We start from the raw sequence: 10455 nt of genomic DNA, 5'->3' as shown, positions 1-10455 counted from the left end.
AAGTCTCGAGCTTTGCAGGCATTCCGGCCTAAGTCCACTCCTCCCACCATTATTTGTCGGGACATTTCTCAAGTCAGTTTTATTCAGTGTGTGCATTTACTATACTTTATTCACTTACTATAGTACTTGAATATTGAAAATGGAATTATTAATCAGAAAAGCAGATAAGTTAGCAGCAATAAACACAGACAGAATAATTATAAAAGAATCCCATGTTTTGTATGTGTCTACACAAAAAGCTTAAGCAGGGCCTAACCTTAACCGTGTGCAAGTTATACTAAAAGTGTGTTAAAACAAAAACAAAACCAGGAATCCGGTAAAAAGTGGAAATTGTGTAATCCTTGGAATTTGATTAGTTCTACTGTTATTATTTAATCATCATCAAATGCAGCCAAGCCAACAGGTACTATACCAAACGACTTTAATGAATGCGGAATTGCATGCTATAAAAAAAATATCTTATTCACAAACCAAATTTGCTTGCATGGGAATTTGTAAATAAGACATATATAAGATTCCAAAATGGCTCTTAAATTTATAGACAAACTTTTAACAAAATGCACCATAAGTCGTGGGTCAATATTATGCTCGACAAATACTCTATTTACTGCCCACAGATTCCTGTCTTCTTTCCAATCTCTTCTGCTAAAATAGATAATTGTAGTTCACTGTTAAATGAATTTTGTTTTAAAAATATTTACCTTCTTACAAGGTTAACCATCGAGTTCTATATATTCACTTATAGTATCTTGTAAGAAAGAAATCAAATAAATGGCTAGGAGTGCGAAGCAGCCAACTCGGTCGATGAGCTGAGAGACGCTGAAGAAGTACTAACCAAGAGATCCAAAGTTCAAACCCTAAAAAAATAACATGCCTACTTATTTATTAAAATTTACCTATAACAAATTATCTCTGCATCAGAAATTCCTTAATGAAACTAATTGATGGAACTTTTGCTAATGAACCATTAACAAAAGTATTGTAAAATTAGCAATGCCAATGAGAACAAATAACCACAAAGTTTATGTCCTGTGGGTCAGTGCTTCTCCCCACAAGAAAATCAATCAGGTTTTAATTTTACATTGTGATGCTTGCAGTGCAGACAAACTCCTTCAATAATGAAAAGATAAGAAATTAAAAAGCAATATAATTATGATACCACTAAGTCTAGTTTACTACTTTTTAAATATAGTACATTAGTACACACTACCCTTTAAAAAGTAGCACTACTCTTCATTTTTTCATGATAAAACCTCAGCAACTACCATTAGTTTCTATCAAACATAGGAAGAATTCTCAAAATACCTGAAAGGTTAAAATGACTTCAAAAACACTCTTAGCATGTGACCCTTCAGATGATGATTACATTGACATGGAAGTTAGTTCATACTCAAAATTATTCAATCATCATTCTGAAAACTCTCATCCACAACATCCTAGAGAGTTTGAGTTCCAAATGTCTTCCATTGTTCAAGAGAAAGAACCAACAACTTCACCAGCTGATGAGCTTTTCTACAAAGGAAAACTCCTCCCCCTTCACCTTCCACCTCGGTTACAAATGGTTGAAAAACTCCTTCAAAACCCTCACAAACCTTTTGAGGTTGAAAAAGATATCTTTGAAGAGTTCTATAGCACTCCATTAGCCACTACTACTTTTACAACGCCGATCACCGGCACACCATTTGAGTCCTGCAATATTTCACCATCTGATTCTTGTCAAGTTAGTCGAGAACTAAATGCCGAAGAGTATTATAACCTCGACTACCACACAACGGATACAAGTGGATTCGTTGTTGAAAACCAGAAGAAGTCATGGACTAAGAAACTGAAACAGTCTTCTCTAGGTTCCAAGTTAAAGGCTTCAAGAGCTTATCTTAAGTCTTGGTTTGGAAAATCTGGCTGTTCCTATGAAAACTATGCTTCATCAACAAAAGTTGCTGATGAAGGTTCAGTTTCAAAAGCTAGGGAAATTTTGAATAAGCATGTTCAAGGAGCAAATAAAAATCCATATGGCCAAATTCAAAGGCAAAGTTATCAGTCTTCGATTTCTGTCATGAGAGGATACAAAGAAAAAAGCAGTGAAGATGGAAGTAATCATCACAGAAGATCATTCTCTGTTGGAATCAAACTTCTTTCAGGAAACAAGTCATCATCAAATTCTTCGATATCTGGTTCATCGTCATTTTCACTTTCAAACAAATCATATGGATGTCATCAAACTCACCAGCTTCTCAAAAGGTGCAGCAGTGCAAGTTCAGAGATAGAAAACTCAATCCAAGGAGCAATTGCACACTGCAAGAAGTCTCAGCAAATGTTAACTTGAAAAGTAGCTTTGCATGTCTTGTATTTTTCATGCATGGTCTTTCCAATTAGAAAGTAACCTTGTGATGAAAGATATATCCAGTTCACTAATACAAATTTTCATAAACATTCATGGTTGTCAACATTTAATTAAAGTTCGAGCAATTGACTTATTTGAGTTTATCTACCATAACATGTGAGACTGTTTGAGAGAGCTTTACGGAAACATCTTCTGATATGTCCATAAGCTATTTTTAGCTTATTTCCATAAACTCTTCAAGATGACTTATGAAAATAGTTTATAGCTTATATGAAAATTGTTTAACTTTATTTTATCTTTTGTTGTAGAAATATCTTATTCATAAGCGCTTATATGATAAGCGCTAAATTAAGTGGTTTATCCAAATAGTTACTTTGTCTACCAAATAATTGGCTTTTGGTCCTCAATCACATTATGATGAATTGAAAGTATGATTGTTTTGAAAATTAAAGCTCAACATTGTACTATGTAGCATCTATCCACTTTCCAAGCAAAAACCTTCCACCCAATATTAAGAGAATCAATTAGTAACTAACAAGGGTGTGCATGGGGGATACAGTACATGGAAAAGTAAATGCGAAGGGTAAAAATATATTAGATTTTCTTACAGCTTTTGATTTCATTAAACTATTGAAATATATTTAAGTTGAATGTTTGATATTCATAGAGAATTCACCACATTATATCATAGTCTCATTAGACGACCCATGTAACTAAGCACACCTAGTAGAAAAAGGCTAAGGTTGTTGTGTACATGTGTATATTAATCTATCATCTATCATTTCTATATAGATTTTAAAATTAAAGAAATAATGAAGTGATCAAGAGAAGAAATTATCTCACTGCTTCTAAGTGTTGTCAACAAGGGAAGGAACAATGCAGTAAGAAATTGATTGAATCTGATATTAATGAGCAATAATGTGATTTTGTATGTTATTATATTATTTATCAATCATGAAAAAGGAATTACGAGGGAAGGCATAGTACAGACACAATGAGTGAGAGACTAATGTGGACATCATAACTCAAATTGTTGTAGTGGAACAAAGTATACTATCTAGAACTATTAAATGCAATTCTGTCAAAGAAAAAAAAAACTATATATTACAATATCTTCTGAAAGGATAAACTTCAATTTGGAACAAATGACAAAAATTAGCTAATATAAGGGAGACAAGTTTCCATAAATAAATCTACTAAATGCAAATTCAGCTATGTGTTTAAATGGTGGCAAACAAGAAAAAGAGAACCAGTCTTTTCATGTAATGTGATATGGAATTATAATTGCTTACCTGTCAAGTATGATCATCCAATTTTCCACTAATGAATGTGTAATTGCCATATACCATTTTTCTTGAATAAAATAAGTATACTTTAAAGTACAAGTTTGTTAGATCCCTGATTTTATCAAATATCTAGGGTAACAATGATGATGATTGTGGAAACCCACATGTCTTCATTTCTTGGCAACTTATAAGACATTTGCCTTCAAATCCAATGAGAAAAGTTTATGAATAATTAAGGCTTAAATGTTCTTTTGGTCCCTTAACTTGATTTTAAGTATCAATTTGGTCCTATAAGTAATAAAAGGTCTGTTTAGGTCCCTTAACTTTATTTAAAGTATCCGTTTGGTCATTTCTGTTAATTTAATTTAAAAAATTGTTAAGTTTAGGGAACAAACTAATACTAATTAAATAAGCTAAGAGACCAAACTAATACTAATTAAATAAGTTAAGGGACCAAAATTTAACATTTTTTGAATTAAATTAACAGAAAGGATCAAACTGATACTTTAAATAAAGTTAAGGACCTAAACGGACTTTTTATTACTTATGAGACCAAACCAATACTTAAAATTAAGTTTCGGAGACCAAAAGAGCATTTAAGTCAATAATTAAAGTAAATTTAAAGATGTATTTTAAAATAATCACAGTTGAAATATAAAAAAAAAATCCTTCAATGCAGACAAAGCGAGAAAAGAAACAGCTTTTCAGGTGGTTCTTTTTTTGATTTCTTTTATTTATCTTTCGGGTGCAAGTGTGACCAATCCTTAAACTAAGTGAAAATGTTACAAGATGTTTGACACACCAACAAAAACCATAGCCTACGAAGCACGGACATCCCTCCTATGAGATTAGACGTGTCTTGGTGTCGGACATGTGTCGTGTCTGACACCGATATTCACCGACACTTGTAATTATACTGAATTATATTTTTTTTTTTAAATTATTAGCTGTGTCAGTGTCCGTGTCGTGTCTGATTTCTATGACCGTATCCATGCTTCATAGACCATAGCCCTTTTCTAGTAGATGAGGTTAGTCACATGGGTCTAATTATGAAACCATAATATAATGTGGTGAATCATAAAACATTCAACTTAAATACTAAGGAATGCATTTGTATATTTCAAATACATTTCCCAATTTTGCTGTTGCCTCTTATCCTTAACTCAAAGTTGTAGATTTTAAAATCTAAGGAATGCTGTAGAAATAGAGAGAGAATAATACATTAATGTATAACTTTTGCAAAAATTTGATTATTGTAGTATCCACACTTTATATTGAAGACGTCTTTGGTGTCAGACGTGTGTTGGTGTCCGTCCGACACTAATACATATGATTTCATTCAATTAGTTCGATTTTTAAAATTATTATAGGTGTCAATATTAGTGTTGGTGTATCACATCTTCTAAGGGTTGTCAACAATGACAGGGAAGGGACCGTACAATAAAAACTTGAATCATTTGATATTACTGAGCAATGATTTGATTATGTTTGGTATTATTTATCAATCATGAAAAATAATTAGGAGGGAAGGCATAGTACAAACCCAATGAGTGAAAAAGTAGAGTGGAAATCATAACTCAAATTGTTGAAATGGAAAAAAGTATAGTATCTAGAACTTTTAAATGGAAAACAGGCATATTAAAATATATTTTCAAAGGGCAACATTCAATTTGAAGAACAAATAATGTAATTAGCTAAAATAAGGGACAAGACCATTTTCCATAAAACTATCTACTAGTGCAAAAAAATAAAAGGCTCACTACCAAGGAATGCCAAATTCACCTGTGTTCAAAGGTGGCAAGCAAGAAATAAAGAACTACACTGATCTTTTCATCGAGTTTGCTATATCAAATATTATCATCGTATCAACCATATTTAATTTTAGAGAAATGATATTTCTACAACCATTTTTTGATAATATTTATGACAATTTTCTCTCTTATATTTATATGTTTTTACTTTCTCTATATATTGCATTGGTTTTTATATCAATACATTATTTTCTTTGTAATTATGGTTGTCTCATAAGTTGTCATTGAAATGATCTTTTAAATAACACAATTCTTAATTTTATGAGCCATAATCACATTCTTAATGAACACGTAATTGTCATATACTACAATTTTTCTTGAATAAATAAGTCTTTTTTTTTTAAAATAAAAAAAGTTTGTACTTAGGTCCCTTGGTTTATGAAGAAATATCGAGAGTGAGCAACAGTGATGATGATTGTGGAAACCCACATGTTTCATTTATCGGTAACTTTTAAAACATTTGCCTTTAAAATCCAATGAGGAAAGTTTATGAATAATTAATTAAAGTAAGTTTAAAGATGTATTTTAAGACTATAACACTTGAAATGTTAAAAAGAAAATTCTTCAGGGACAAAACATCTTTTTCAGAAGCTTCTTTTTTTATTTATTTTATTTATCTTTTGGGTGTGATTAAGCCTTAAACCAAGTGAAAATGTTAATGTGACTGGAATTTCTAAAATATAAAATTGCAAAAAGTAGAGACCTTGCATCGAACAGTTAAGTGTAGTCATGAATAAACTCTTTTAAAAAAGTTGTTTCTCTTCGTCCAAAAAGACATAATTTTATCTAGGGGAAATTACACAAACCTCCCCTGAGGTTTATGTAAATACATCCAACCTCCCGTCTATTTTCTCAAATAGCAACAACACCCCCTACTTTTAGTCTCCATCCACCACCTTCCGTTACGTCTCCAATAAACTCATCCATTGTCCCACGACCTCAATCTAATCTAATTAAATGATTGCCCAGAAAACAACACTCACTTAGACACCACAACATACAATAAGGGAAAATAAAGAGATAATATGACTTTTGAATATATAAGAAGATCCATCTTCAAAGTTCAAACTACCTAACTCTACCTATTCTGCCAGAAAAAGAGAAAAGAAGATTAAACAAAACCCCGAAAAGAAATAAAAAACAAATGTTTCTCATGATAGGTAGAGGGAGGGAACAAGACGTTGAATGATTGGAGAGACCAAATTTGATGCGACACAGTACTGATATATATATATATATATATATATATATATATATGCCAGTAATCGACAGCGGCACTAATGAAAGAAGAGAAATAATAGTCTCAATGAGTTACTTGGAGTGGGTTTTATTTCGATGCCGATAACAGTACCAGAGGTGAAGCAATTAAAAGACCTTCACTTGAAGGAGGAGGGACGTGGCCAGACAATCGAAATGTCGCCAGTCCTAGAATCTTCTAGCTGAAAAAGATGTTTTGAATTTTAACCTAAAAACAAACTGTGTTAAGTTTTTAAAAGACTTTAAGGGAGGTTAATGTCTATTATAAAACTAGAGAGGATGTTTGTGTTGTTTGAACAAACCTCAGGGGAGGTTAGTGTAATTTTCCCTTTTATCTATAGAGAAATTTTGGAATCTTCACGAAAATGACATAAATTTATCTATAAATAGAGACACTTTGAGACAGAAAAAGAGATAAAACATCACATTTTTATGAGTTTAAATTCTATTGAAAATAATATTAAATCATTCTTTCTTTTCTCTAGTGCATGAGAGAGAAATTGACATAACTTTATTCTGTAAACTACCATTGATCGATGCGCTTGGTGTGAATATGCAAGTCATGTCAAAGATTCATAGCATCCTCATGGAAATTCACCAAATACTCTTTTGCTATAATTAGTGGAGACGAATTGATAATAAAAACTATTATCTTTAAGTAAATTATTTTCACTCTTGGTTAGAAAATAATCTAATAAAAACATCAAACTTCTTCAAAAAACATTGAATTTTTTATTTAATACCCAAATGTTGGTACAAACTTTAGTTTAAAAAACTTTGTTTAAAATTAACAAACTTTAGTTTTTTAAATAGATAACATTAATTAGTTTTATTGAAAAAGATCCGAGTAGTTGAGAAAGGATATAAGTGACAAATCAAACCCTTAAAATTACAAAACGACAAAATAGAAACGCTAAATCTGTAGTCAACCGACACTTAAAAAGAAACAAAGGAGTACTTAATATCAAATTGAAAATTTTATGTTTAATTTTTTTTTTTTGAACAAGCTTTATGTTTAATTTATTATTTTAAGTTTTACGAATATTAATTAAAAATGATAAAACGCAATTAATATATTATTAAGTTTAAATTAAAAAATAATTTTTGATATTAGATAAATCACACACGATTGATCATCCTTCATTTAGATGAATTAAACGACTCACAACTAACTATAGTTAGAAATACAAAGAATACATTATCTTGCATTTTTCATGTATTAAATATGACAAGGTGAGTCATGCATATGATGTGAAAATGAATATGAAGTATAGTTAGAAAGACAAAGAACACATGTACCACTTTTTTTTTTTGAAAGAACACATGTATCACTTTTTTGTGTGTGTTTTAAATAAATGCGCGTATAGATAAAATATGTTATCTCGACATTAAAATATTAATTGAAATTAGTTCATAAAAACATAAAAGAAAAATACAATTGGTTTTAGATTTTTTTATAGGAATTGGTTTTAGATTTTTTTTTTTCCAGAAATAATTGGTTTTAGATGTTGTTAACATGTTATGTTGTTAGTTATATTTATAAAACAACAAATAGAATGTCCTAAGAATGTATTTAGATGGGGAATCTTTTGAGGGAAAGTAATGTTTTGAGGGAATTTAAATTATTTTAAGTAAATTTTATTGTACTGATGATAATTTTAAGAATTTTTAAAATGACTGAAATTTACGAAGTAATTTATCCATATCAAATTTAAAGAATTTCAAATGACACCTAAAAGTTAGAAGTTTCAAATTTCGTCCTTCTAATAATTTTTTCTATTAGATATTGGTATTATACCATCAAATACAAAAATAAAATGAGGTTGATTTTATATATTGTTAATAAATAGAGTAAGATTTAACCTTTAAAAAAAACAAATAGAGAGTTCTATTTATACAAAAATTAGATAGAAAAGTTTTAAGAAAATTTGAATAGATTGGGTTAATAATTTTTTTATGTCATCACCCTGTTAAATCTGCGGGTAGTAAAAAACAACTGATAGGTTGAAACTAGAGACCATGAATATTATTGAAGAGTAGAGGACGCACTAAGCAATAAGCATACATGTGTTAGTGATATGTATTTAACTTAGTATCTAATTCTCCTTCAAAAAAAAAAACTTAGTATCTAATTCTAAAGAATCAGGAAGAAAAAAACATATTTCGTGATTAAAACTAGTATCTAATTCTAAAGAATTAGGAAGGAAAAAACATATTTCGTGATTAAAACATGGAAGGAAAACAAACTAATTTAGCACTGTTCATATGCTAAATAAAAAAAAATTAAGATATTTTAATCAATTATAACAATTTCTACATAATTTATATGTTTTCGTTATGATATTCATAATAAATTAAAAATAAACTATTTAAGTATATTCCTAGAACTACAAAATAGATAGCTATTTTAAGGGTCAATATCCTCTCCATTTATAAATTTCTCCATTTAGAGAGATAAAGACACATAAAAAGTAAAAAATAATTAATGATGGTGGGATCCACTTAGTGATAGGACCCACCACTTATTTTTTATGTCTATCTCTCTCCAAATTGCAACAAATGAAAAAATTTATAAATGGAGAGGATCTTAACCCCTATTTTAGTACATCCTTTGTTTTCCGTCAGAAATATATTTTTTGAAAATCTGAAATTATAAAATAATTTTCTTAGTAGCTACTTTTGGTTTGGATTTTAGTCACCATATTCATTGAACTAATAAATAAAAATTGAACACAATTTTGATACAAGAAAACAAATATTTTGAAATTGTATAAAATAAGAGAAATACTTGCATAATTTTGATACAAGAAAAAAAAAATTGAAATTGTATAAAATAAGAGAAATACTTGCAAGGCCACTACACTAAATAAAACTCATTCAGGTACACAAAAATAACAATATATATCATTTAAATATCTCAAAAAATATACATTATTAAATTCTTTTTTATGTTATCTTTTTCAATTTGTATGAGCGTGTCAAAATAATTTATATTAGGTTTTTTTTTTTGGTAGTGACCTGGATTTGAACCCCAACCTTACATATATTATGTATTATCCATACTAACTGAGCTAAGTTCGTAAAGACTTATATTAAGGTTTATGATCACACAAGTGTTCCTCATAAAATAAATAATTGAATTACATAAATGTGGAACACAAAAATTAAAATTTTTGACCCACACAATTTACTCAAGAATATAATAGTACTCCCTCCGATCCTTATTATAAGAAAAAGTTGACTTTTTAGATTCATATAATAATTAATATATCTTATTGTAAATATAGACTTGATACATCACTTACACAATGAACCAAAAAAATCAATTGCTTCTAATAATAAGGACCAGAGGGAGTATTAGTTATCTAACAAATGAATTGAAATAAACCAAGTTTGAATTGGGAATGAGAACCAACACCGAGAGTGAGAAATTAACTCACCGGTGCTAGGTCACGTATTTCAAGTACCAATGTAAAGAAGAAAATGAAGCATCAACTTCAAAACCAAGAAGGAACATAGACCATCCCATCTCTATTTATGGGACTCTTCCCATGAATTTGCTATATTTGACCAACAAGTTTGGGTGACTCAACATAAAATTGAATGTTTCAGAATTTTTGTTTGGTCAATAATTATGCACTTCGACAAGTCTCCGTCTTAAACCTTCAAGATTAATTGATAGACTTCGAAGTGGGTAATTCAAGAGTTATAGAGATGATCGTTGGTTTTGTTATCGGAAAATACACAAACAGAGGGACAT

At 29.7% G+C, this 10455-nt stretch overlaps 1 protein-coding gene across 1 annotated transcript; it reads left to right on the top strand.

The window, feature by feature from the left end:
• The first annotated feature begins 1236 nt into the window (after window positions 1-1236).
• Window positions 1237-2430, top strand: LOC25485746 (probable membrane-associated kinase regulator 4). The gene has a single exon (XM_013615024.3). It carries the CDS (start codon window positions 1319-1321, stop codon window positions 2321-2323), a length of 1005 nt encoding a protein of 334 aa, XP_013470478.1. The 5' UTR covers window positions 1237-1318; the 3' UTR covers window positions 2324-2430.
• Window positions 2431-10455: the final 8025 nt, after the last annotated feature.

Source organism: Medicago truncatula, chromosome 1 (genome assembly GCF_003473485.1).
Source record: "Medicago truncatula cultivar Jemalong A17 chromosome 1, MtrunA17r5.0-ANR, whole genome shotgun sequence".
NCBI lineage: Eukaryota > Viridiplantae > Streptophyta > Magnoliopsida > Fabales > Fabaceae > Medicago > Medicago truncatula.
The sequence above is the reverse complement of the archived record's forward strand: the minus strand, read 5'-3'. Positions and strand labels throughout refer to the sequence as shown.

Coding starts and splice junctions, on each gene's coding strand:
- LOC25485746 (XM_013615024.3), top strand. CDS start 1,319: ATGACTTCAAAAACACTCTTAGCATGTGACCCTTCAGATGATGATTAC.